General features: G+C 46.5%; 1 protein-coding gene across 4 annotated transcripts in view; it reads left to right on the plus strand.

Moving 5' to 3' along the window:
- Window positions 1-27,326, plus strand: part of RTEL1 (regulator of telomere elongation helicase 1) — a 358,799-nt gene that overhangs the window by 75,252 nt on the left and 256,221 nt on the right. For all 4 annotated transcript variants that reach the window (XM_085619604.1, XM_085619601.1, XM_085619602.1 and 1 more), the window contains exons 6-11: window positions 15,203-15,263; window positions 15,623-15,698; window positions 16,828-16,912; window positions 18,008-18,073; window positions 21,126-21,279; window positions 22,332-22,370. In XM_085619604.1, coding sequence (XP_085475730.1) covers window positions 15,203-15,263; window positions 15,623-15,698; window positions 16,828-16,912; window positions 18,008-18,073; window positions 21,126-21,279; window positions 22,332-22,370 — 481 coding nt within the window. The remainder of the gene's footprint in view (window positions 1-15,202; window positions 15,264-15,622; window positions 15,699-16,827; window positions 16,913-18,007; window positions 18,074-21,125; window positions 21,280-22,331; window positions 22,371-27,326) is intronic.

The following is a 27,326-nucleotide window of genomic DNA, read 5'->3' on the forward strand; positions in this document are numbered from 1 at the left end:
CCCAACACAGACTAGGAAACAGGGGCTCGCACCCAGAGCAAGAAATGAGTAGGGATCCGCTTCAGCAAGTCTTGGAACCTCCGGGATCCGTAGCAGGCCGACACCTTGGGAGCAGACTTTTGGAACTGCAAACAGGTGATTGTGGGTGGTGAGGTCACATGGACTTGGCCGCGGACTAATCCTGTGGCCCTTGCGCTGGGGTGTAGCACTACAGGTCTTTGAGGGTCAGGCTGCGAGTGAGGTCACAGCTTTCCCCAGAGATGTGGTGACAGCAGGATCTGTAAGTGCCTGCGAACAGCAGTGCTTAATCTGTTCTAGTGTTTCCTGGTGCTGAGCACTGCCACTGTATAGTCAACACTGGTTCTTATGGCAGCCGGCTTCTTGGGGCGCTGTTCGTTACTTTTAAAATGAGCACAACAGTAGTTATTTAATATGCATTTAAAATGGCAAATACCTGATGAGTGAGCCATTCCTGTAGCTTTAGTGGCCAGGAATAGTCTGTACTGTCACACTTTTAGGCGGGAGATGGTTAGTTGTTGTGCTGGTACAGTCATTAGCAGCGCTGGCAGAGGCAATGGGAATGCAAGCTGCTTTGGCTTCCTGTCGAGTGCCGTGGCACTTCGTTTTTTTTTTTACAAATTAAGCACTGTTGAACAGCCCCTTCAGTAGGGTGTTGAGCCGGCTTTGAGGGCCAGCGCTGTGGAGCCTGGGGTCTTTTTACTGAGACCCTCACCATTAGAACAGGACGTCATTCTTCTATTGAGGGAGAGCCCTAGTAGCTGCTCTGTGACATGCAACAGTAAGAATTACTGTTCTTGCGAGGAGGGTCAACCGCTCCACGGGGAGCGGTGCCTCCCTGCAAGCTATATACTTGGACAGTGTCCATGCTCTGGGCCCAAGTCTAGAAATAAGGTGTGCAGCCTACCACCTCTATTTGGGACGAAGTAATCTATTAAAGATAACTGAATCTACGTGAATTTGCTACAGATTAATCACTGAAGCCTGCAATTGTTGACAGTGACTGAGAAAGAACTACACCAGTACATCTCCTATTGCTGCCCTGATACACTACATAACAAGACTTTTGGTACCCTGGCACACATGTTCAAATTATTTTCGCCATTGTGGAGACTGCTCCGTCTACTCTTGTTTTCGCCCTGGGTTAGCTGACCTCCATAATCCACAATGAATTGAGGTGTTCCACGTTGTTACCTGGAGGCATCAGAGCTATTGTGACTGAAAAATACTGACAAAGTCCTACATAATCCAAATTGATAGGCATGGGTTAAGATAAAGTTGCCAAACCTGTGGAGTGTAATTCTATGACCCGATATACAACTTCTCAAACAATGTCTCAAAGAAGCACCCAGAAAACAAGCAACCTTTTGGCTCTTGACTCGAATATTCAAAGTGATGAGTCCATGTTGACAGAGTTAAAACTCAAGAAAGGCTTAAGAAAACAGCATAGATGCGGTGACAGTTAAAGTTAGTCTATTGCGCTCGGATTGAAAAAATGGTGGAGCGGGTCCAAACTTCTGAAGACCATGCTAAATGTTGAAACTTGAAGTTGGTATATTAAGCCAAAGAATGTGCAAACGTCTTGCAGTAGCCAGGGCCCAGGAAGATAGAGCAGATGCGGAAGGATGCTCCAGGTGAAATAATAACCTGAGATTTTGTAGTCTTCCCCAAATGATCTGAAGAAACAGCAACTAAATTATTTTTTTAACAATATATCTTACAACTGCTGAAACCCCAGGCCCTCTCAACCAAAGCAGAGTGCACAGAGCCTTGGCCTCCAGACCCTCTCCATGAGTCCCTCTGAGATCACTCGTAGCCAGATTTCTCAATTAAAAATACAGAGAATGTATCCTACAAGCAGTGCGACATACTAATGCCTCAATACGAAAACCACACAATTGCTGAATCTTTTTAATGTATGAAAAAGTACAAACACAGAGGAGAACATTTAATGAGGTGTAGCAAAAGCTGAAATAATTAAACTTGCATAGGCTTTCCTTTGAGCTGTCTTCTCTAATCTATCCTTGGTCTTTCAAAGGATCTCCCAGTTCTTGGGTGCCCTACACTCAAAATGGTCACTCCTACTTGCCATAGTTCTTTTACTCTGCTCTCTACATTTTAGGCCCTGCACACCCTAGTGAGTTTTCTTACAGGTGTATCACAACTGCATATGGCACATCAAATGTCTAGTCTACTGGTCCTTTCATGTCAGATAACATTTAATATACCGAGGTCTGATACTCTAGCCCATGAAACCATTTTTGTGTTGTGTTATTTGGGTATCCTAGTGCTTGGGCAGGAGTGTTGGTGTGTGGCCCCCTTGTTACTTATACAAAGAGCCATGTTTTCAGCTTCTTGCGAGACTCAAGAAGTGAGGAGGAGGCTCTGATGTGTTGAGGGCGGTCGTTCCATGTCTTGGGTGCGATGTAGGAGAATGATCGACCTCCAGTTTTGCTGTGGGAATGAGGCATAGCTTGTGAGTCTGGTGGGATGGTGAAAATTTATATGGCTGTTCAGATATTCTGGTCATGTATTGAGAGGGCTTTATATGTGTGCGTGAGAAGTTTGAATTGGCTGTGCTTATGAATGGAGAGCCAGGGAAGCTTCCTGAGGTGCGGTGTGAGAGTTCGAGTACGAGTCTTACATTGGTGTTCTGGATGGTCTGTAGGAGTTGTTTGGAGATTCCAGCATAGAGTTTTGCCGTAGTCCAGCCTGCTGGTTGTGTGCTTGTGTGACGGTCTGTGTGGTGTTCTGAGGCAACCATTTGAAGATCTTTCGAAGCATGCATAGTATGTGGAAGCAGAAGTTGCAAACTGTTTTGACTTGAGCCATCATGTTGAGCTTGTTGTCTAGGATGATCCCTAGATTTCTTACGTGGTCTGAGGGTGTGGGAGTTGGTCCTAGCTCTGACGCCTCCAGGTGGAGTTCCATGGGAAGGTCTTGTTGCCAGAGTTGAGCTTAATACCATAATCACCTTATTTATATGTTACTTAATGTTGAACTCACAAGATTTGACAGCCATATACGAATTAGTAAATACTACATTTGAACTAATGAGTAGCTTTGTGGGTGTGTTCCATTAGAGGTCCACAAAGTAATTCATTAGACTTTGTTTCTTCAAATGATCGGTATTAAGTACTAAGCAATTGGTTTATTCGACAGAACCATCTGTAGACTTTATTATCAATAACCAGGTTCTGAGGGACACAGGGTTACCCCATTGAATTTAAGAGTTGAGCTTTAGGCAGTTGGTTCACATCCATTCTGCGACCATGGTCATGCAGTTGGTGAAGTTGATTCTAGTGGTGGTTTTCTTGTCTGTCAGAGGGATGATGAGTTGGGTGGCATCGGCATAAGAGATGACGGTGATCTCTTGTTATTGGATGATGTTGGTGAGTGGTGTCATGTATATGTTGAAAAGGGTGGGGCTAAGGGATGCTCCAAGTGGGACTCCGCATGTCAGTTTCTTCGTCTCTGATTTGAAGGGCGGCCACTTGACCCTTTGGGTTCTTTCCCCAAGTAAGGAACAGATCCATTTGATAGTGGATCCCTGTATACTAATTTCGTGGAGTCTTCTGATGAGGGTTTTATGGAAGGGCAGCGAGAGGTCAAGCCGGATGAGGGCCCAAGATGATTAAAAGTTTGTTGGTGGCCGCGATGAGTGCTGCTTCCATGCTGTGGTTCTTTGTGTGGCCTTAATGAGTGTTGTCTAGAAGAAGGTGAAGTTCGAGGTGGGTTGTGAGTTGGTTGTTGATGGCCTTCTCAATCACTTTAGCTGGATAGAGGAGCAGGGAGATGGATTGGAAATAACTTCAGATCAGCTGTGGGTTTCCTGGGGAGAGTGTTGATTTCTGTAAGTTCCCATTCATCTGGGAAAGTGGCGGAGCTGATTGAATTTTATTATGTGGGTCTGGGTGGGGCTCATTGGTGATGTTCTCAGGTTGTAGTTGTGGCGGGGGTATAGGTCCGTTGGGGCCTCTTGAGTGGATGGTCCACATGATTGCTGTTGTCATTTCTGGTGAGGGTTGCCCATTCAGTCAGGTGATCGTCTTGGTTGGTGTTGGGTAGGTTAGCAATGAGTTCTCTGGGGTTGGGTTGGTGTGTGAAGTTGATGTTTGGGATTTTGCTGTGGAAGAAGTTGAAAAGGTTGTCGCTGAGTTGTTGGGGGGCAGCTATTTTGTTGACAGTGGCTGATGGCGAGGTGAAATCCTTAACGACCGAGAAGATATCCTTGCAGCTTCCTTTGATGTAGTCCACTAGTGCTTTTTTCTTGGTGTCTCTTATTTGCTGGTGATATTATCTGATTGCAGCCTTGTAGGTAGTTCTATTGGTGGTGTTGTGACTGGCTCCCCATTTCCTTTCTAGCTGTTTACATTGTCATCTGGTGTCTTGGAGGTCTTCTGTGTACCAGCTCGCCTGCTTGTTTGATGATCTACTGTCTTTGATCGGTTTGATGGCTTTTAGGGAGTCCATCCATTTCTTGATCTAGTTGTTGAAGCAGTTGATGTCCTTGTTGACGTTGCCTGTGGGCTAAGTTAATCTGTGCTGAGGGTGGTGAGCCAGTCTGCTTGAGTGATTTTGCCCAAGCTGCGACTTGGAATGCTGACCATGGTAGGCGCGTTGACTTGAGCTGTGTTGATTTGGAAGTGGATGATGGAGTGGTCAGTCCATATGAGCGGTGTTGTGGGGTTGTATTTGATGTTGTCGCTTGCGGTGAAGATGGGTTCCAGTGTGTGTTGTGTCTGAGACAAGCTCGGTGAGTCTGATGTTGCTCAAGCTGTTGGAGTGCTTTGCAACAGTGGCCGTTTCGGTCTTCCAGTTGAAAGTTGAGGTCACCGAGGAGAATGTAAGCTCTGGAGTCTACTGGGAGCGGATAGACTAATTCTGTGATGAGGTTGGTAAAGTTGACTCAAGGCCCGGCTGGTCGGTAGGCGAGTGTTCCATGGATGGGGTGCTGTCCTCTGTGAATGTTGTGCATTTGATGGATTCCTTGTAGATGATCGTGAGTCCTCCTGGCTAGTGAAGGTGGTCCTGTAAAGCAATCTTGTAGCCTTCTGGGATTGCCGTGGTGATGCCGGGAGCCGATGAGGGGTTGAGCTAGGTCTCTGTGATGGAGAGGATGTTGAGAGTGTCGCTGCTCAACAGGTCCCATGTTTCGGTTGTCTGTTTGCTGAGTGATCATGTGTTAAGAAGCATTCATATGAGTGGGTGTTGACTTGCAGGTTTGCTGTGGCGTATGGTTTAGGCGTTGTTTATGCTTGTGTGGCTTGTGTGTTGGGAGTGTAGAGGGCGTTGTTAGTATTTGCCTGGGGGTTGTGGGTGGGTGGCTGTTGGAGAACTGGGAGTGGATGCAGGTAAAAGCTCCTACTGTGGTGTGAGGCACAGCGCAGCAGCATTGGGGGAACGGTGTCCGAGGTCTAGCGGCCTAAGGAGTGCTGCGTAGTATCGCTGGACGATGATCGGACCAGGGTTCCTGACACTGGGTGCCGTCCAGGCATGGCCTGGCACAGACAGGCTTGCCTTTGGTGTGCTGTTGGCGCACCCGCTGCTCGTCCGTCGTGCAGCTGCCATTAAGTACGTCCTGGTGGAAGGGGAGTGCAGGGTGTCCGTATGTCATTTCCTGTGCTGATGGGTGATGGGAAAATAATTCCCCTTGCTTGTCTTCTTCTTTTAAAGAAGGTTATGGTGGGAGACACTATGTAGGGGGAGGCTGCTGGCACTGTAGGAGGAAATCCTGTTTGTACTTTCTCTCACCATCCTTTGGTGTAGCCCATATCCTGTACACACTGAAGAAAGGCTAGTTATTGTCATTGCTGATGATTGAAACTAGCACTCAACACCTTGTACTTCACCTTCCAGACTACCCCACTAGGGGATGGATTCACCAGCACTTCTCCATGCTATGTCGGTACATTCGTTTTTGATAAGTAGTACTGATTACATGATAGTATTCACCCGCCAAAAAGTTGACAGAATTTTTAGGTCTTGGCTGACGATAGCAGCGCGCATGCGTTGCTCAGAGCATCCGAGAGCTTCTTGAAATCAATAGGGTCGAGGAAGGGACTTGAAGCCCCGCCCCCTCTTCCCATTGGTTCACGTCATAGCTTAGGCTAAACGCAGGCTTCTCATTGTAAAGGAGGCTTCTTGGTCTCTCCTTGTTGCCGCCTTGTCTCCTTTTGGCCCTGCCCACCGGGATTGGATCGTTTACTGGCGGCGTGACACTCTCCTTCATTACTCGGTACGCACTTTTTTCTTCAAATTCGGCTTTGGCAAAGTCAGCTGCGTGTTTATTTTCGTATTGTGCTTTCACTTGCGAAAATAAACACACAGCTGCCTTTGCGGTACCGCACTTGTTTTGTGTTGCATTTCTCGTTGTCTTATTGGGTGATTGCATACACTGTTTTTGTTTTACCCACAATGCTTTTATTGTTCGCAGCCCTGAATTGTTTGGTGGGGACGCCCTTACAAGTTTCAAAGTTAGGGGCCCATCTTGCATATTTATATTATTAGAGGAGTTACCGAGCGCCCTGTGTCTGCGCTATCAAACCCTTTTATTGCACCTTTTTTGTGAGGGCTTGGTTTTGTTGTCCCAGACTCAGTATATTTTTGTGCATTCCCTGGATTTTAGTTGAAGGGATTATTTCATTCCTGCTCCCTTGGATGTGTTTTTATTTGTAGGGTGGGGTGTACGATGTTGAAGCTGCTGGCTTTCTGAAGTGGGGGTAGTAGTTGTTTTAGGCCTGGTGTCGGCACCTTTCTTGCACAGCAACGTGTATGTCTTCCTGTGCTCTTCATACTGATGCTTTGACCCCCGTGGCTGAAGACACTCAGGCTCCATTGTTATCCCTGTGTTTAGACCGCCCTCCTTGTGGGTGTATGTGTGTAGTGAGGGGTGCAGAGCAGTGCCTCTCTGTATTCACATCAGCTCCCCCTTGCCCCATGGCCCCTTTAATTTTTAAGGACCTCAACTCCCACTGGGTTGCTTAACCTGAGGCCACTGTTGGTGTTGCCAGTTTGCCGTTAGTTGTCGGCTTCTTTGATGGTTGGAGGTCTTGGTTCCTGCTATTTTAGGTCTCGCCTGGCGCTGCTCTCGCCATGCAAGGGCTTTTTGTAATCAATTCACGATGTGCACGCGTACGGAGCGACAAAGATGGCGTCGGGCTGTCCACATACAGCTGCAAATGCATGCGGACAGCCCGACGCCATCTTTGTTACTCCGTACGCGTGCACATGTACAAAGCCCTCGCATGGCGAGAGCAGCGCTGTGCGCTGCTAACGCCGTCGGGCTCTCAACATGCGCGTGCAAATGCGCATGTGGACACTGTGCAGTCTGTCTTCTGTGCCGTAGTAAGCAGATCTGTTAGTCTCGGGTGTATGTGTGTATATGACTGAAGTCTGCAAGTATTTGACAATGTGTTTTTCTGTGCAGGGATAGAACCTGTTGGAGCGCTGTTGTTTGCCTGTGAATTGCAATGTACAAGTGCATCTGTTCTTTTTTGTTGTTATGTACAGGGCTCTGGCGGTTGTGTCTGCCGGGCTATGTTTATATGTGGTGAGTTGCAGTCTCACTGCATCTGTATGTTGCGTGCAGGGTAGGTCGGTCTCTGATGTTGAATGCAGGCTTGTCGTCATAACGTGCTGGAGCCTACCGGTGACTGTGTGTGGCCGGTTGAAGCCTGTCGCTGGCGTCGTCATGAATGTACAGCCTGTGAGACGGTCTCTATAGTTTGTAGTGCTTTGCTGGAGTATGTCTACATCGTCGCTGAGTGACATGCTAGAGAAAGTCTGTGTGATGCTGATGTGTGCAGTGTAGACGTCTGTCTCTGGTGCCCTTTTGTGCAGAGTAGAGGAGCCCGTGTGTGTCTCTCTCCTCCCTCAGAGGGGTTGGCTTGTTTGTTCGCTTATTTTCTCCTTGAAACCTACACCCGCGACTGGTAAATGTATTTTTGAGGCACTGGCAGAGATATTGCATTCTGATGAGAATATTATGGAAAATGTGAGAACTAGGCTTCCGTCAGACTCCCGACGTCACGGGGAGCTCGTGGGTTGTGCCCCCCTGTCCCCTCTTAGAGGGGTTGCTGTGAATCCAGGGGTGCTTCTTGTCTGCCGGGGCACACCTGCCCCTCCGTGGCTCTGCTTTCGACCTGAAGGTTAATTCCACACCAAAGGTGGTGCTTCCTAGCGAGTCAATTCATGTCAGTGGGGTCCTCCTCCAATGAGTTATTTATCTTGGGTACCCCCCATGGTTGAGGGCGGCATAAGTGTTGTCTGTTTGCACCTGTAGCGCTTCCTGTCTGCGGGGACGCTGTTTTTCTGCAGCCCGTTTCCTATTGAAGGAGACCTCTACTTGTCTCAGAAGCGGCTCCCTGTCTGAAGGTCTTTGAAGTCTCTCTATTTCGTGTACGCGAAGCTGAAAAATGCTCATGCCCCTGTCAGATTTCTATTTTCCCTGCCAGAATTTTTTGTATGCAGTTTTATATAGCGCTAACTCGACCTGAAAGTATTGGTCCACTTTACATGAGCATTAGTTGCATTACACAAGGTCGCATTCACTTTTTCAGTAACACATTTGGTTTACACACAGTTTTCCAGGGGTAGCCGTTTTCGGATAGTAATTTGGCTAGGATTGTCAGTACTTGTGGGTGCAAGAGTTGAGGACAATTGCTGCCTCTTTGGAGACCACCCAAGCCCCCAGGACTCAGTGACAGTCAGTGGGTCTGGTTCATGTATCAGAGGAGTCATGCTCACATATCGCCTGCTCCTCCACCTTCAATGTCTACCTCTGTGCCTTTCCAAAACGAGGGTCCCTCTGCATGTCTTGTCTGTGGGAGTTCGGAGGGCTGGCCGTTAGGGATTTCTGGTGTTTTATACTTGTGAATCCCCTGAGCGATGTGACGTCTAGAAATGACATAAAAAAGGCAAATAGTTATGCAGAGCAGATTGTCTTCAGGGATGCTATGCTGCCAGATAGATCGCACATCTGAAGGAGGAAGACATCATTCGAGGGAGCTTGCTAGCCCTATTCCGTGACTGGCAATAGGACGCTTCATTAAGGCTCTGTAGTTGGTAAAGGTCGATCACACCAGTCTACACTGACAAAGACCCCATTCCATTACTGTCTGTAGCATTATTCCATCAGTATCAGGTGACCTACTCTGCGATTACACAAGTGCGTATCCCATTCTTACACAAGAGTCTTTAGCATCTATTCACAAGTGTCTCACAACCATTCCAAGAATGTCAATTGCAGCCTTCTGTGAGTGTCCATAGGGCTATTGCACAGGTGCCAATAGAACCAGTAGTTTAATGTTTACTGAGCTACTGCAAAAGCCTAGATGGCACCATCCCAAGGGAGTTGGGAGCACTATAACTTGGTTGCTTAGAGTACCATTGCAAGAGTGTGAACTACAGCACCGAACCAGAGCAAGCGCTATCACTCACGAGTACCAATAGCATCATGCTATTGATAGGATGTGGCCTAATGGCCAGAGCTGCTTACTTTGGAGCGGGGAACATCCTGTGATTCTGGGTAAATCACGTAATCTCCCTGTGCTTACCAAAAATGTAGGTGTGCTTGTGTAACGTAACTGATGCTCATGTAGTGCTCCAATACCTTCGGGTCGAGTTTGTGCTATATAACACTGCCCCCAAAAAAATTTGAATAGCACCATTCCCTGTGAGTTGATCTCACCATTATTTGAATGACAGTTGCACCATTCAACAACAGTCAACAGCACTAGTCCTTTGGTGTTTTAGCTCCATAGCAAACTGTCTATCCCACTTGTCTACAGGAACCTTGAGCACTGCTCCTTGGTGTTGATGAAACAAATGCATGATCGTCAGCAGCACTATTCCACTAATTAGAGATCTGTGCTATGTCAATATAAGCAGCCTACCCAGCAGGGAAGATCTCCATATCGAACACCAGCAGGCAATCCCTGGTCAGTCTAAAACTACTAATCAGAAAAAACAAGCATTGAAAATGCAATAGTTCTCGCCTTTGAAAATGAAAATGAAATTTGTACTTGTATAGCGCACTGCTGCCCCAGCAACGGGGCATCCTGGCGCTTGTACTCATACCGCTGTGGAACCCTTCCTGGCTTTCCCTGTGAAATGTCCACTCCTGGGCACCCCCAAGGTGAAGCCAGGCATCCCCAGCGCTGTTGGGGCCGTTGTGGAGATTAAGCAAGCTATTGCCCAGAGTTGCAGAGTGGGACCCATGATTAGAGTAAGCACCGGGGCGAGAATTATCAAGTCCGAGGAAATTGAGCCCAAGACCCGCCGAGGCGGGAATTGAACCCTGGTCCCGGGCCAGATGTCTGCATCATGGTCTGCCGCCATTGAGCCACACGTCACACTAATCCTTTGATTAAGTTAAAGCCATTTGCTTTGCTAATGGAATTGTATAGCACAGCAAATGGCTTTAACTTAATGAAAGGCGAGACCTATTGCATTTTTAATGCTTGTTTGCTGCTGTCTTGACCTTGGTTTATTGGGGAAGACCACGCGCTCCATCTGTCTGATGTGTTGGAGAGCTCTTGGCTTCCTTAAGCTTTGCATGTTTGTGTTGGGGAAAGCTTTGCATACCTTTCTTTGCCTGATGTGTGCGGGGGGTTTTGCTCCCCACCAAGTCTGCTTTATTTGATCTATATGTTGTAGAAGGGGTCGCTTGCAAAAGTTGTGTGTGTGGGGGGGTATTGTAACATTGTGTGCACTGGGGCAGTGTAGGGAACGTTTTTGTGGTGTATGGGGGCGCTTGTACCTTTGTTTCCTGACGTTACACAGCTAGCTCTTAAGTTGAAAGATTTTGTAGTGGTCCTAAATCCATTTACATGGTTTATAATAACATAACTCTCTACTCGTACGTGTTCAAAATGCAATAGGTCTTGCCTTTTATTAAGTTAAAGCCATTTGCTTTGCTATACAATACCATTAGCAAAGCAAATGGCTTTATCTTAATCAAAGGCGAGACCTATTGCATTTTCAATGCTTGTTCCTCAAGGAGGAGATATTGTTCGCAATCTTCTTTCCTTGTCCTCATGTTTCATCAACTGATAATGTATGACAAATTTGATGATACACTTGTTCTTCAGTTGAGTTTAGAGCCTGTGGTAGGGCTACTGCCTTTATTGTGACCAGCGCTGTGTTATCTGTCATGTGGCAGATAAAGGAAGCTTGCATTCAAGACCACTCTTGTTGGGTACATTAACTCTTCATTCCCATTGCTGTTCCTTTCACAGAATGTCCCTCACATTGAATGTAATCACATTCCTCCATAGAGCTAAGATGGCGTTGGTGGCATTCACTTGCCTTGTTTGTTTCAGAGAGATATGCAATGAGGCAATGTTTCCAATCTGCATGCATTTAGCTAGCTCTACAATCTTGACCATGTAATACACAATTTTGCCAGTAGAATCATTTTTACCTAGATATGGGCGTGTGATACTGCCTTTCTCCTTCCCCCTCGTTTTTATCATGGAGCGGCACCTTCACAGTTAGGAGCTTGAGAAACCAGGAACTATGAGCAAAGAAAAAGTTCACTTTATGACAACTCTGCTGTTACTAATACATACTCTTGTTTCCAGCACCCCTCCTCTTACTCCTAGACTTAAATCAATATTATCACAGTGTAAGGCTTATTTTTTAAAGCGGAGAATGATTGGTGTGCACGCCTGCATTGTGGCGGGGAGCTTGGCTGTTTATCTACTGTGAGAAGTTGGCCCGGTATATGATGTCCACTAGTTATAATGGGCACCTTGCACCAGTCCAAACAACCCTTATTGATGATTAGGTTTAAGACAACCTTTATTGAAAGCTATCCTAGTGGTAGCTATGTAGAGTAGCCTTCAGGCTAAATGTGTAAAGCAGCTTGGTTTACCAGATTATAACCTCTTGAATAACTAAATGAAAGGAGAACCACACAAGGTATATATATAAAATATATGTATTTATTTCTAAACACTCTCTACTAACCTCTTCATGAGATTAGAGAGCAAGGCACACAAAAATACAGTTCTAAAACGACAGTAAATAGCACAGTATACAATGGGCCCCAGGGGGAGACCAAACCATATATTAAGAAAGTGGTATAAGAACAATGACTTGACTAGACACAGTGCCTAGAGCACGTAGAATCGCTGGGACCCCAAGAAACCACCCAAGGTAGTGACACAGGGGACCCACGGGGGACGCGTGCAGTGGGAGAACACAGCCGCGAGCTCGGTACAATCCTATGGGCAAGTCGCGGTTGGAATTTAAGAGTTTAAGGACACTTAGGAGAGGACTTGGAGCAAACCCTTTTAGACTTAAACGGTTCTAAGGCCAGCACCCACGTGACCACCGGAGTACTGGTGTTACCTAACCTAGGGAAGCCGGGTGCATAGGTGTCAAATGGTGTTGGGAATCTTCGATGTCGTCAATGGAGAGTTGCTGCAAAGTGCTGCTGCTGTGGAAAGGAGAAGTGTCCGGTGTGATCCAAGCCTGGATCGAAGATGTGAAGAACCTGAAAGCAGAGGGGACTGAATCTGGGTCACTTGCCAGTGACCAGTGGCATGATAGACGAATGCCCACCGATGTCGGGTGTTTCAGGTGCAATGAGGTGAAGCTTGCCTCCACTGCCACGGAGACCAGGAAGCGTCGACGATGACCACAGTCTGCAGGCGAGCTGTCCCACGAAGGATGTTGAGTGCTGGGGTGTCGATGTCCGGATTGGAGACCAACAAGCCTTGGCAACTGCACCCCGCGCGGTGAGAGTAAAACGGCTTCGGTGTGGACCAGCAAGGTCCTGTCGACTCCCCAAGCGATGGAGAGTCAGGGCACGTCTGGAGCAACCAGGTAAGCCTATTGAAAGTCAAAGTACCCTTCTCAGGGACCCACGGAGTGTAGGCCAGTAATCTTCGGTGGAATCACTGCTCGGGGTCTGGACTACAAGTAGCCCAAAGCACAGCCTCAGGGATCGCCAAGGAGCATATGCTGCTGCAAATGTGCACGGTGTCCAGGGGTTCGGGTTGCATGGTCCCCACGAGGGCTTTGGATCTCAGGGTTGCTGAGAGCACGGCTCGGCCTCGGGGAAGCTTGGAAACCCACCTCGTGTTTTGCAAAGTCTTTGGAGTCCTTCAGGAGCTGCGTAGTTGTAAACTGGACAGATGCATCTTTGGTGCCTGCCTTGCAGGGGTGTAACTTCTTTACTCTAAGGGACATCCTTTGGTCATCCAACGTCGTGTAGATAGAAGAAGTTCCGGGATTTCTGTAGCAGAGTTTCGTCCAGGTAAATCTAAAGTCCTGTAGTTCCTACTTTATACCCAAGGAATGGGTGGGACAAACTCTGGGGACCCACCTATGGGAGGGTCAGGACAGAGGGGTGGCTAGACCCATGTCCTTTGTCCAGTTTCACGCCAGAGCAGGGGCTGGTAGCCCCTGCAACTGGTTTGAGCTGGACTATGCACAGGGACACCAAATGTGCCCCCAGTGCACACATCAAAGCACTCTTGGAGTGCAGCCACCCATCCCCAATACACTAAAGCCTGTCTGGGAGGTGGTTACATCTCCCTGTGACAGGAAACCTATTGTCCAGGCCTCCCCTGCCGGAGTTTCGTCCAGCAGCAGGAGGGCAGACTCGTGTCTGTTGCTGGCAGCATCAATTTTGTGATGCCAGGGTCTGTGAAGCTGGTACCGGGTGTACCGGTGAAGTCATGTTTCTCCCTCTAGTAGGGTGAAATCATACCTCCCAGCCAGTTACTGGCTGGGAGGTATGATTCCAACACGTCAAACACGACCTGTTTCCATGCAGTCATTCCAAAGTTAGCATTTACCGCAAGATTATAATGCACGTAAGAGTATATGGTTTGGCTGCATAACAAACAACCCCGGAATAAAGGTTCTGAAGGCTGCAAAGGGGCTCAGCTCATGCATAGGCACTCTCTCACATAAAACCCAGCACCCTGCCTTCAGGATTGATAAGGCCTGCCATAGGGGTGACTGATAAGTTTATATATGCAGTGATATGGATAGATATAGGGAACCTATATCTGAGTAAGGGGTGCATATACCACCTTACACAGGCTGCTGTAGCCGACCTGTTGTGTCATTTTGTATGGTCTCCCAGGGGTGGCATAATACATGCTGCAGCCCCTGAGAGGCCTCTGGTGTAACTATGCCCTGGGTATATAGTATGCCATATACTAGGGACTTATAATGGTACCCCAGAATCCAATCTGTGGTGTAGCTAAAGTACATGCAATCAATTTAGAGAGGAAGCAGCTAGGCTGGGGGCCTGGATAGCAGGGCCCCAGCCAGACAAAAGTAAAAAAACAGTGAAACATTAGCAAAAAGTGGGGGTAACCATATGAAGCAGATCCTACTCTCCTACATCTACAGAGTCAGAAGCAGTGTATCGGCTTAGTAAATCTCTGAAATACTGCTACATGAGAAGCAGTTTTAAGTCCCTCCACGGAATGCAAGGTATCCCAACTGTTTGGGAATGGAAGGAGAAAGAGGTCTTTATCCTTTTTCATCATAGGTATCTTCATTAAATTCGTAGACCAGGTGCCTGCCTCCCTGATAGAACAAGGAGAGCAAATATATTGTAATGGCAATTAAGAACCTTCCACTTCCTTGCCTGTCAATAAGGAGTGAGGGTTACCAACACTCGAGTTCTGGTACTCTGGGGCTGGCTGCTGCCTTAAAGTGACTCTAATATTCCTCTATGATGAGGCTGCTGCATAGGCAGTGTCCATAACATTCTTTATTTGAAATGCAGAGTTTAAAAGGACTTTTCAGTCCAGTCCTTTGTATAAGTTTGTTTTAAAATCTACTTATTTTTTTTTTTTAAAGATAACCTTGCCTTTACATAGGCAATGTCTAATATGTAACTGGAACACGATCGGTCTCTTTAAAAAAGTGTCCTGTGATCCAACACACAGGTGGAGATATTCAGGTTTTTAAGAAATGTATTACAGAGGCCCATAATTGAAAACTCTGTTTACCAGTAAGTAAGTGTATCTTCCAGATCTCTCGGCGGACTCAAACCCTACCCTTTCAGGCACTTCCAGAGTGCATAGCAAACGTTTATATGTTAGCCAGAATGTGGAGTCATGTTGGTCTGTAATTATGTGTATATGTTAGTGAATCAGGTCATTTAATTGTCACCAGTCCTGTTTATATTTAAACTTTTATTGCTTTTCAGGTTCACATGTGCCGTGCTAAAGTGTCCACTCGTACATGTCATTTCTACAACAACGTGGAAGGTGAGGCTACAGCATCTTTTCTTGTTTCCATTGGGCTTTGCAGAGCTACCCGTCTTACTGCGCTATTATTTGAATCTGTTGTTTTTGGCAAGATTACAGTGATAGGCTAAAGTAGCTGGCGGATAAGCATGGTGGGCTGGAAGCCCTAAACTGGAGAAGCAGAGGTTAATGAATGCGGTGCATTGACGTACATTGGAACCAAGCATTGCAGTAGAGAGGGGGACTTTAGAGATCGTGACTTGGGTGCATTCATTTGAATTTCTTGGTTTTGAAAATAGCAGAAGGTGCTGAGGGCTGGTACTGGTGAGCAGCCTGTGGCAGAGGAATAACAGTGCTGTTACTGTTTCCATCTTTTGTAGAAAAGAGTACAGAGAAAGATCTGATCAACAACATCCTGGACATTGAGGACCTGGTTAAAAGTGGATCTAAGCATAGGTAAGGCAGGAACTGCCTTTTGTCCCCACCAGCATTCTGGACTTCTTAGGAACATTGGCTCTCCCCAGTGACCTAATTTCTTTATTTTTGTAATGGTACCTTGTTTAGATGGGAAGTGATGTTCACCAATGCAGCCTTTGGGAAGAGTGCATGGTGGTTTCTCGCTTTATCCATCCACACAGATGGAGTACTTATCTGTAGGCTCCCTGACACTCTGTAAGGCCTTCCAGGTCTCTCTTTGAACTTTCCCCTATCTCTCCTTGAAGCTTCCTCGTCTTGTCTTGAATGCTCACCCTGTCTCTCCTTGAAGGTCCCCCCTGCCTCTCTTTGAAGGTGACACATTTTTGTCTTTGACGGCCCCCCTGTCTCTACTTAAAGGCTCCCACTGTCTTTCCTTAAGTGCTATCTTTGTCTCTCCTTGACGGTCCACTCCCTGCCTCTTCTTGAAGCATCTCCTTATCTGTCCTTGAAGCGTCTTCTTGAATACTCTCTGGCCATCTATAACTTTCCTTAAGTCGTTTTGGAAAGGCCAGGGTTGATATTGTTTTGTTTTGCTCTTGGACCTCAAATGCTTGTTATTCTCCGATATTGCACATTTGGCTTGTCAGCGGTAGGACTGTGCCAACATATTTGTTGCTAAAGTAAGTAATGTAACAAAGACCAACCCTATGTGCCCACCAGGACCTGAGTATATCTATAATATGGAACCAATGGTCCTGTGGGACTCTTCTTCTAGCGCAGGGAACTGTTGTCCATCAGTCAGCAGTACCCCAAGTTGATCCACCATTCAATGACTGTAATTAATAAAATATGCAAGCCTTCTTTCTGGACCATTCAACATTTATATGTGTTTAGTATGCACTTTTGCCACAATGCGACAAGTCTCTGTTTTGTACCTACTTGATGATTAAAATGTGTATACTAAACAAACATAAATAATGAATGTTTCAGAAAGAAGGCTCGCATATTATTTGTCATTGAATGTATAGATTAACTCAAGGTCCCGCTAATTGATGGATAGCGGTTCCCTGCCATAGAGACAGAGTCCCAGTGGACCTTTGTTTTCATATATAATACACCTTTGCTACAGCACTTTGTGCAAATTAAATCTATTCCTTTTTTCACACAGGGCCTGCCCCTATTACCTCTCACGAGCACTAAGGCAACAGGCAGATATCATCTTCATGCCGTACAATTACCTACTGGACCCCAAGGTAATATTTCTTATCTACAACTTTTTGTGGGGATAATCGGGTAATGATTGTTTTTTAATCATCTCTTGTTATTATGTTTTAAACCTATAGTGGGTGTTTTTATGTCTTACTGGCTTACACGGTTTCTTGCTGAACCCAACAACAATGTTGTCTTCTGAATTGTTGTTCCATCTCTGCCATGACTCTTCCTTCTTACATGTTTCAGCTATGTCCTAATGTGGAATATTTGCATTCTGCAGAATTGTAAAATGTAAGCTGTGCGCTATACACATCTCCTGGATTATTTAGGGTGCTGGGGAGGATTATTTAGGAAATAATGTTGCTGTATAAGTCAATACATTTCAAAAGATGAAATCTTCTGGCTTGGCGAGTCTTAACATTACACCCCTGAAATTATTAAAATAAAATAAATGTTGCACTGTGTTACTCTGGAGATCAAGGGAAAGTTAGAGAAGCTTATGCGACTATGGCACATCTGCCAAACCAAAAATTTGTGGATGGTACGTCCACCATATTAAGAGTGTGTTGATGTCAATGGCAGCACTTTAAATATGGTGGGCGGGACAACAGTGCAGTGTAGTAAAGTGCTGAAGAGGGCAAAGACAAGCAAGATTTTAAGAAATTTGATGTTTAAAGGTTTTGTTTGAGTGAGGACTTTTAAAGACCAATTACTGGAGTCGGACGAATATAAATTAAGACTTGGCTGTGAATTGGAAACGGTGGAAGAATGCAGATTGTTAGAAAACTCAAACACTGAGGAATGTGGAACTGATGTATATTGGTGCCTGCACCTCAGGGTTGTGCACACCACTTTCTAGTTTTATGTACATTTCCAAACCTTAATTGAAATCATGATACTTGAAACTTTTCACAGCAGACCAACACCACTTATGATGTGTACCACCACCTGACGTAATTGTGTACCACCACCATGTTGTCAGGCTGCTCTGCAGTGTTTCATTATTGAGGTTATTCAATAATTAATTCATTAGTAGAATGTATTTATTTTTTGATCTGCACAAGACTGGAATGTATGTTCATTGCCTTCTGTAACTGTATGAAGTTTGTCACCTTATGTAACTGCTTGTGTTTTAGAGTCGCAGAGCTAACAGCATTGACTTGAAGGGTACCGTCCTGATATTTGATGAAGCACACAATGTGGTAAGATGTGTACATTACCTCCTACAAGTAGAGAATGGGTTGAGTGCTGGTTTCCTTGTGGACAGTCTCTAAGCCAGGCGGAAGTAATAAAAAAACACACATATGTCGAGTCTACCTGACCGCACAAGTAGTCTGGTTGCTAAAGACCTATTGACGGCGTACCAATAACTTATAGTGGGCTTAAAGCTCTCCCGTTCCATACAATTGATTGACTTTATTGTCACTGTTATTTGCTTGCTTCTAATTTGGTGGCTTGCCTTATGCTTCTTGTGTTTACCCCAACCCCCGGATCATAGCCTGTTTACTTGTATCTTTTCAAGCTTAATTTTTAGGGAACTTCTTTTTTCTTTTTGCTTAAGCACTCCAGGAGAATGCATGTTTTCCAACTGTCTCCTTTTGTGATTCAATCCCCATTTTTCACTCCAGGTTGCTTTCTCTTGTCCATGTGCTTCACTCCCCCATGCAGCTCTCTATTGAAGGTGTGTTTTTCTCTCGCCCCATCCTGCACTCCATGATCTCTCTCGCCGGTGTGCTTTTGTGGTGTTCTCTCCCGCTTGTCCTTCTTCACCCTGCCCTTCATGTGCTGTTTTGCCCCTTCCTCCCACATACTACCCTTGCCCCCTCTCTCTCCCCCACCCAACATCAGTTTGGTATACAAAAATTTCACAGAAATGCTTTTTTATGCGGTAATTCTTTCTTATGGAGAAAGAAAGACATACTGTATACAGGTAGTTGCAATTGTATTTCGGGGGACCCCTTTAGGACTTAAGGTGTTAGGGGGTCAAGATCAGAAGATCCACCAGCAGTTTGCGTATACCTGCCCTGGAGTGTCCGGGTGCTGAATGGATTGGTAGCCTTGTGCGCTACACTTTAGGCAAAGGGGGGGTTAGGGAGGTACCTAGAAACAGACTGCAGAGGGAGGCTTGGGAACTAGTCTGGGAGCTCCTAATGGGGGCTTTATTCGTGAGGGTCTTGGGAGCAAGGGGGCACAGTTGGTGTTCGTGGACTCAGGCTGGAGAACTCCGGTGCAGAGGGGTTTGGTCTGCTGTCCCCGTGCATCAAAGGCACTCACAACTCTCGGTAAGACCTGCAGAAGGGGATAAAACAGGACAGCTTGGCCACTGTCTGTGCTGGCCTCTGCAGTGCTGACGTCCCTTGTCAGTTGGTCGGTCTTTGCGATGTTGGAGTCCGGATTGGACTTCAAATAAGCTTTGGTTGCTGCAAGGGGTCTGGTGCCCCAGGTGTTGGTGCAGGGCAGTTCCTGTGGGTCCTGGTATCCCCAAACTTGGTGGCAAGACGGATCTAACCCTCTGGAGCACGGTGACCTCCTCCTGGGGGGCTGTTGCATCGGTGGACCCTGTGGTCGGCAGAGCGGTGAACTGGACATTGCATCAGTGCCTCAGGTTGCAGGGAAGTGGCTCCTCCACTTCAAGGGAGATGCTGGCTGGTTGGCGAAGTGCTGACAGCCCCCGGCGGCTTTTGGAGGATGCACAGGACGAGTTGGGTTCTCCATAATCGGGACAAGAGTAGGCAGTAATGGATTGGTGCCAAGTCTGCAGGTATTCCACAGTTCTTGCTTCTTCGGCTCTTCTTTGTCTTCTTCTTCTTTAGTCAGGCAAGTCTGAGTTCTTTGTGCCAGGGGGCCACCTAAATACTGAATGTAGGGGCGATAAGGGGAGTGAAGGGTAGTAGCCAATGGGTTATTTACCATTGGGGTCACTGCAGCCCCTATATGACCCCGGCCTGTGGGGAGTGGGCATAACCCTGTCCCAGAGTTCCTAATTACACCAAAATCAAGATGGTGGAACCTTTCTTTCGTGGAGCACATCAGGCAGCCCACATTAGGGATGTGACTAGACCAGTGGTGCAACACACCTACATGCATAGCTAATTTCCTGTCTGTCCTGGTGCCAAATGGGCCTCATGGCAGCGGGTGGCTTCTCCCAAGTCTGGGGGGAAACCGGGGTCACATATCAAAGGTAGTAAGGGCTTTGAAGCCTTGATATGCTAAATCACTAGCTATCCTGCTGGGGGAGGTGTGAACACTTTCCTCTGGAGGAGGCATTGTTTCTGGCCTCTGAGAGTGTGGGGTCAGAAACATGGCTGTGGTGGCATGCTGGACGGTAATAGTCAGTCAGCACACTAAGAGGCTGGTAGAGGTTCATGGGGCACCTCTGAGGTGCTCAATGGGTGCGTTTTAATAAATCCACTACTGACGTCAGTATGGATTTATTAAGACAAGGTGCTTGATACCAAACACCATAGGTTTCAGTAAAGCCATCATGTTGCTGGGGAACTCGTAATGACCAGTGCCCAGTACATATACTTAAGATGGCTTCCCTGTTCACTTGTGCTATCTAGTAATTGAAGTAGACAGCACAGGGGCATATCTGCTAATGCAGATATTTTCTCACATGTACCCTGCCTTACTTCTAGAAGGCCTGCTCTAGGGGTGACTTACATATATAGCATGCACTGTGTGTGGGCATAGCACACGGTGTGTGCCATGTTATAAGTTCACATTTGTTTGCACCATTTCCTGCAGCCTGCAATGGCTGTCTGCATGAGTTTGGTAGTGGGTTTCTTAGGGTGTCACAATATATGCTGCAGCCTTTAGGGTACCCCTTTGGTATCCATGCTCTAGGTACCAGTAGTACTATTTACTAGGGACTTTCAGAGGTGCGAAAGGTCTTGCCAATTGGAGAACAATTGAACAGTTACCTTGTTTTAGGGAAAGAGCATTGGCACTGGGGACCTGTTTAGTATGAACCCCTTCAGTCAAAATTGCATCAAATACCAGGTAAAAAGTGGGGGTGGCCATGTCAAAAAGGGGCACTTTATAAGAGTGTTTGTTTTAATAGGATACCAAGATTGTGGAGGCTATGGAGACCTCTGGATTTATTTAGCTTCGGCCGCAGTGGTGATTGCTTCCCTCCTTACCTGAATTCAGATTCACCCAACTATTTTGACGCAAAAGCTGTGATAACAATGTGCCACATATCTGTGCATTGTATTGAAGCCCTCCTAAACGTTCTTACCCTCTATTCCATAGGAGCGCATGTGTGAGGAGTCTGCGTCCTTTGATATTACACCATATGACTTGGCCTCCGGGATAGAAGCCATTGGCCAACTGTTGAAAGAGCAGGCTGAAGGTTTTCAGCAGAATGAGGACCAACTTGAGTTCAACGGTGGATCGGGCCCGACAGGTTTGTGTGAAATGGGAGGTGAAGTGCGCTCAAATACCACTCGGCTAAAGGGAGCATGGATGTTGAGGGCCAGGATCTGTAGTTATTGGCAGGGAGAGAAGCTGCATTGCTGTTCAACTGACAGTGAAACTGCTGATCCATTGGATTTTAGATTCTTCGATAAGTCTTAGAGGTGTAGCATAGTTGGTGAATGGGTGGGTTGTCTTTAGGGGAGCTGTTCAGTATCGGGTGGTGCTGAAGGTGAAGAGCCACTCTGTTCCTGAATTGCAAATAGGCACCCACACATATGTTTGTCTTCCTAAAGTTACCCTGCTCCAGCAGTCTCACCAGCTTCCCGCCCTGTATATCCGTGTGTTCTGGTGAGGTGGGCGATAATTTCGGTGAATATCTGCCCCCATACATTGTATAGTGGTTTGTTTTATGAAATTGACTTATGCCTGTTTAATCTAGAAAAAAAAGAACACCAGCTCCCATTAGAGACCCCTTGTTAAGGGACCCTGTTGATGTTTCATGTCCCCCTTCACTGCTTCATCAACGGGATGTCAAGCCAGTAAGTGAAAGGCTCTGGAATATATTCCACACTAAGGAGTTCTCAAATGCCCTTGAGTTCTTTTCCTGTCAGCATGTGCAGCTCCCGCTGGATCTGCCGTTTTTTGTTTTTGCTTTGAAGCAGTTGAAAAAGCAGGAGTCAGGGAACCAAAATCTCTGGGCACTGGGCGAGATCCTGGTATTTTTGGAAAATAAAAGGCAGATTAATTTGATGCACATTTTGAGCAATCTATATAGCGCTGAATGTGCTAACGGTAGTAACAACTAATAGTCTCTTTTGGTAGCAGGGAAGGCTTTGAGCCTCAATTGATGAGACCGAGTGATATGCTTGAGTTCTGTCGATGTTCACAGTTACAAGGAACTGCGCTCTACTGTACCCTCGTGGTTACCATTAATTGTTGTAACAGCCCCATTTACTGCTCCTTCCTCCTTTGGCTCTTTCTTGTGCCATGAGTGCCTATATACAATGTTCTCAGCTCAAGCGATTGCGTTTTTCCCCACAGGTCTCAACATGGAAATTCAAGACATAGCAAAAATTAAGGGTAAGGTGTGATTTTGTTTTTCTTTTTTTTCTAGTCATATTAGATCTGTGCAGAACCTTTACTGCTCATTCAATGAGAGCTGCATCATGTGTCTGCAGAGCTGGTGGGGTTATGTGGGAGGGAGAGAGAGGTTGCTAGGAGAAGAAACCGAATCAGTGAAACACCTCAAGGTCTTTATAATGACAACATGATAAATAAAACACGTAATGCCTTCAAATAACTTTCCCTGACTACATTTAACTGGTTCAGGGTCAGTCCAAGTTCTCTTAAGGCCAGAAGAAAATGCATTGGGAACAGAAGAGAAACCAGGAGTCCCAAAAGAACAGCTACAACTCATTCGCTGGGTAGGAGCCCATGGATGGTGCCTCTCTAAAACCTACAATCACAACAATCTGACACACATCACAACTGAGGGAAATGTCTACATATGGCTCCAGAAGCATGATTCTGTCTGTATCCTTTCACTGTTGTGAAAGGATGAAAACCATAAAAGTCTCTAATTGTGAAGGAGAGAGGGAGGTTGCACGTGAATGAATGAAAGATTGGGGAGAGGGGTTGGCCTAACGGCTAGGGCGGTCGACCTCGAATCTGGGGAACCGGGTTCGAGTCTCGCCAACGACGCTCAACATCCTGTGATTCTGGGCAAATCACTTAATCTCCCTGTGCTTAATAAATATAAATGTGTTCTTCATGTAACACAACTGGTGCTATGTAAAGCGCTCTGATTCCCGATGCCTGGTCAAATTCGCGCTATATAAAACTCCGTAAAAAAATAAATAAATAGATACCGTCACTGGAGAACTTTATGTGCAGGTAAGTAACTTGTTTCATCTCCAACGCTGGGTTTTTCATACATTCACATTCTTGAATTAGAATAGCATGCATTATTCCTAATATAATCCAAAAACGTCACAATCATAATTTACTGTAATATTATGAAGTGATAATCTATATGTGCATATAAAAGCAAGAAGAGGTTTGCCTTAAGGGAACAGATGGCGCAAAGCTGCCTGGCCAACAACTGTTTCCCTGGAAGTGTCAGCATCCAAGCAGTGATATTTTGTAAATGTGTGTCAGCCTTCCTAGTTGCAGCTGTACAGATGTTGGATAGAGAAACCTCAGCATAAAGGGCTGTAGTGGCCACCATTTCCACTGTACACCTTACAGGCGGACCAGCCATAGAATCAGAGAGAACAACATCAATCCATCTTCCTGTTTTTAGGTCTCGCCTGGCGAACGCAGCGCGAAGCGCTGCTGTCGCCAGCGAGATCTATTGTTGCTGACTTGCCTCGGAAGTGGGACAGGAGATGGGCACGCGCAGGCTTTGGCGGATTTGAGTTGGTGTACGCGCACGTACAGCCACGCGGTGTGCACATCTCCTGTCCCCCGAACATCCCATGTGCACCCGCAGCGTCTCTTCTCGCGCTCCCTCCCCCCTTTCACTTTCGCGAGCAAGGCTCGCCTCTCTGCTGTTCTGTCCCCGCGTGAACACGGCGCGCGCATGGCGCACTTTAACTTTCTCCTGCATTAAAAGGCATACAATAAATAAGACGCCCGAGAGAAGACGCTCTGCCTGGGTCGCCACCCATTACCTTACGTGGTGCTGCCTCCCCCCAACGCCGAAGTGCCTTCCAGGCTGCCCCCGTTGCGTCTCCCCCACCACTAACCCCTCTCTACCGCACCTCCAGAGAACCTGCCCACCTCCAACTAGACCTGCCCTTCAGCCAGACGTGCAAGGCGGCCCGAACCGTTCTCAGGCCGCGGCTCTCTGCCAAACTCAGCCTGTGTGCGGACCTCTATCCAGCCAAACCCCTAATCTGTCCAAGATCACAGCATGCGCAGCCTCGCCAATCTACCTCACCGTGCGCGACTCTGCCGATTAGCCGCCATAACCCCTGCCAAAGTGCTGCCTGGCCACCTCGCGCCCAGACCCGCAGCCAAAAGAAGACATACGCCCCCTGCCCCAACACGGAGAGCACCCCAGGACTGCCAGAAACCCCAAGCCCCGTCCACCTGCATCCGCCCAGTGCTGAGCCCGTCCCTGCACTCACCACAACGCGAGGGGTGCTGCATCGGAGCCCCGCCCTGGATCCTCTCAGGACCGCCAGAAACCCGAAGCAGCGACCACCAGCATCCGGGTAAGGGGGGGGGGCAGATTTGTCCCAACCTGCGGCTCCAAAAACAACGGGAGCGGAATCCTCGCTGTCAGCCCCCGCCGGCGCCCATATCAGAGCCCACCCAAGGACAGTGCCGTCCACCTCCAGGCACGAGGTGCGATCCCGCCCCCCCCAAGTCCTCCGCCTCCCCTCCTCCCTACCCCACGCAACCGCCATGCACTCCTGCTCCAAACCCCCACGCCTCCTGTGCCCTCTGCTTCCCCGACCACCGCTCGCTCCCATTGGTGTCCGGGGCGACTGTGGGGGCAAACCTACTGTACCACATTGTTGCAGCCATGGCCGAAAACATTTAATTTTTAAATGTAATTATTATATTGTAATGGTATAGAAATTATTCATCAATGACCCGGGAGTGCTCAACAAGAAGTGATAGCATGGTGCAAAAACCATGATATGGTGACAAGTGTGGATACAAATAAAAACAAGACTCAAGAGAGAATTCCAGGTGGATGAGGTCTTGTGATTCTAATTGTAATACAGTAAAGTGTTTCAGTGCTAAGGTCCTCATCAGGACAGTTTATAAAGAAGAGCACTCCACAGCATGCTGGGTAGTCTAATTCAAGAAATGTCATGAAGCAACAAGCACTCACCGGAAACCCAACACAGTAGTAATCATCCACGGAGTATTGTGGAGATATTGAAAGGGGTGGTCTTGTTGGTCACCCTGCAGGGCTTTAATCATTGAGAAAAGACATACACAGCATTTTTACAATTTTATATCCGAATAGAATTAATCTGCTGACCACCTTGAGGAAACTGAAACTTGAGTCAGCGGTCGCGGAAGCCAGGAAATGAAGTAGCAGTGAACGAATTTGAATTTAACCCACCTTCCTGCTGAGCTTAGTGCAGAGAAGGGTCTAAGAGGTTAAAAGTGAAGGAACACTTGTTGAAGTTGGTCAGAGTGCAGAATTCTCAGAAGTCAGCTGTGGAAATACAAATGAAATGGTCAAAGTGACTCTGTAACCCTAGAATTAAAATGTTGATTAATAATTCCTTCTTGATACTTTTTCCTCTGGGTTACTTCTAGTGAATTGCCAGAAAGAACTACTGAAACCTCAATAATTGTCCTTTTGTAACAAGAGGCTCGACTTTACTCCCCAGACTATTTCCATCTTTAAAATAATTTGTTAGGAAATTATTAATTGAGGTTACCAATTATGAGACCTGCTATTTAGAAACTGACAAACTCTCTTTAATGTTCTATGCTGAGGGCGAACCGTATTTGACTCTTCAAAACTGAATGAGGTATCCATTGCTTCGGGTTCACAAGTTTTCAGTGACCCTAAATGCCTGCATAATTCTTTGATCCTTTGGATTTTGCTACTTATTTATATTAAGATACTGTCCTCTTAGAAAATGAAGGCTTCATTAATAAAAAGGGAAAGCTAGATGAACCATGCTAAAACCCCATTAAAAACCTATTAACAAGCATTAACAAGCATTTGCAGTGCAATAGGTCTCGCTTTATAAAAGTGTGAGCAGTTGGCATTGCTAATAATAATGCAACACTAGCTATTGGCTTTGTAAATGATAATGGCATTTATTTATGTGTTTGCTTTATAAAATAGATTTAAAAAGGCATTGTCATGAACAATGCCAATAGCTTAAACTTTTGCAAATGCGAGACCTATTGCATTGCAAATGCTTGTTTGATTTGAGAGTGGGTGCCCTTTTTGTGGGTGGCCGAATTGCATGGGCAGCTGTTGCGATTGACGGAAGAACTTAATGAGATCAATGTATAATATTCAACCATCTGTGGATGTCCAATGAATGCTAGGCTGTCTCTGTTCTCTTGGTAGGATTCTGGAAGAATGCTTTGATCATGACTGGTTCATTTAAATGAAAGTCAGAAGGCACTTTCAGAATCAATTTTGTATTGAGGCGCAGAAGGACACTGTCTGTGTGGGAGCCTAAGAAATAAGGCTTTTTTGTGAAGGCCTCTCACCCTCCTAATAGATGTCAAAGCCACCAAAGAGCAGTTTTCCAATGTCACCAATATGTTGCAAGCTTTGTGAATTGGTTCGTGTGGTGTTTTAATTATTTGACCAAGAAAAGTATTTAGCTCGCTGGAGCTAATGCGTATCTCAGTAATTAATGAAACCACTATATGAACCCATCATTGACCAAGAAAAGTGTTAAGCTCCTGTGTGTGAGATGGGGAGCACACAGAAGGTATCTCCCCGAACAGTCCTCTAAGGAACTTCATTATGATCCTTGTGGACATTGTTGAAATCCGGACATAGTTGCCAAGTAAACCCTAACAAATGCATATTTGAGTCTGACTGCAAGTTGTAGGAGACAGGGTAATAATTTGTTGCAGTTGAATCGATATAGTGGGGGGGGGGACCATTATACCGACACAAGGTACAGAAATGCTTCCATTTTGCTTTATAAGTTCTGGTGGTAGAGTATCCTCTGGCCTAGGAATATCTAGCGGAGCAGACTCCAGGTGTTCAGGATCCATGCCGTTTAAGCTCAGGGAGGTAGGGCTGTGTTTATGTGTTTGACTGTTCTGCTTGGAGACTAGATTATGACATGTCCCCTGGATACCTTGGAGAGGTAGAGGAGATCGGTGAACCCATTGTGATGTGCCCATGTAGGAGCTACGGGGGTCAGCCTGCAGGGCTTCCTTTTGGCGTTGCTGAGAAGTTGAGGAAAAGTGAATGCACAGGTCTTGTACCATTACATTTTTAAAAAATGCACCCGAACCCGCCACCCCCCCAACCCCAGATGCCGTTACCTGCTGGCAAAGTACTGGCATTTGTTGTTCAATGGTGTC

This window comes from Triturus cristatus, chromosome 7, assembly GCF_964204655.1.
Source record: "Triturus cristatus chromosome 7, aTriCri1.1, whole genome shotgun sequence".
In the NCBI taxonomy this organism is placed as follows: Eukaryota; Metazoa; Chordata; class Amphibia; order Caudata; family Salamandridae; genus Triturus; species Triturus cristatus.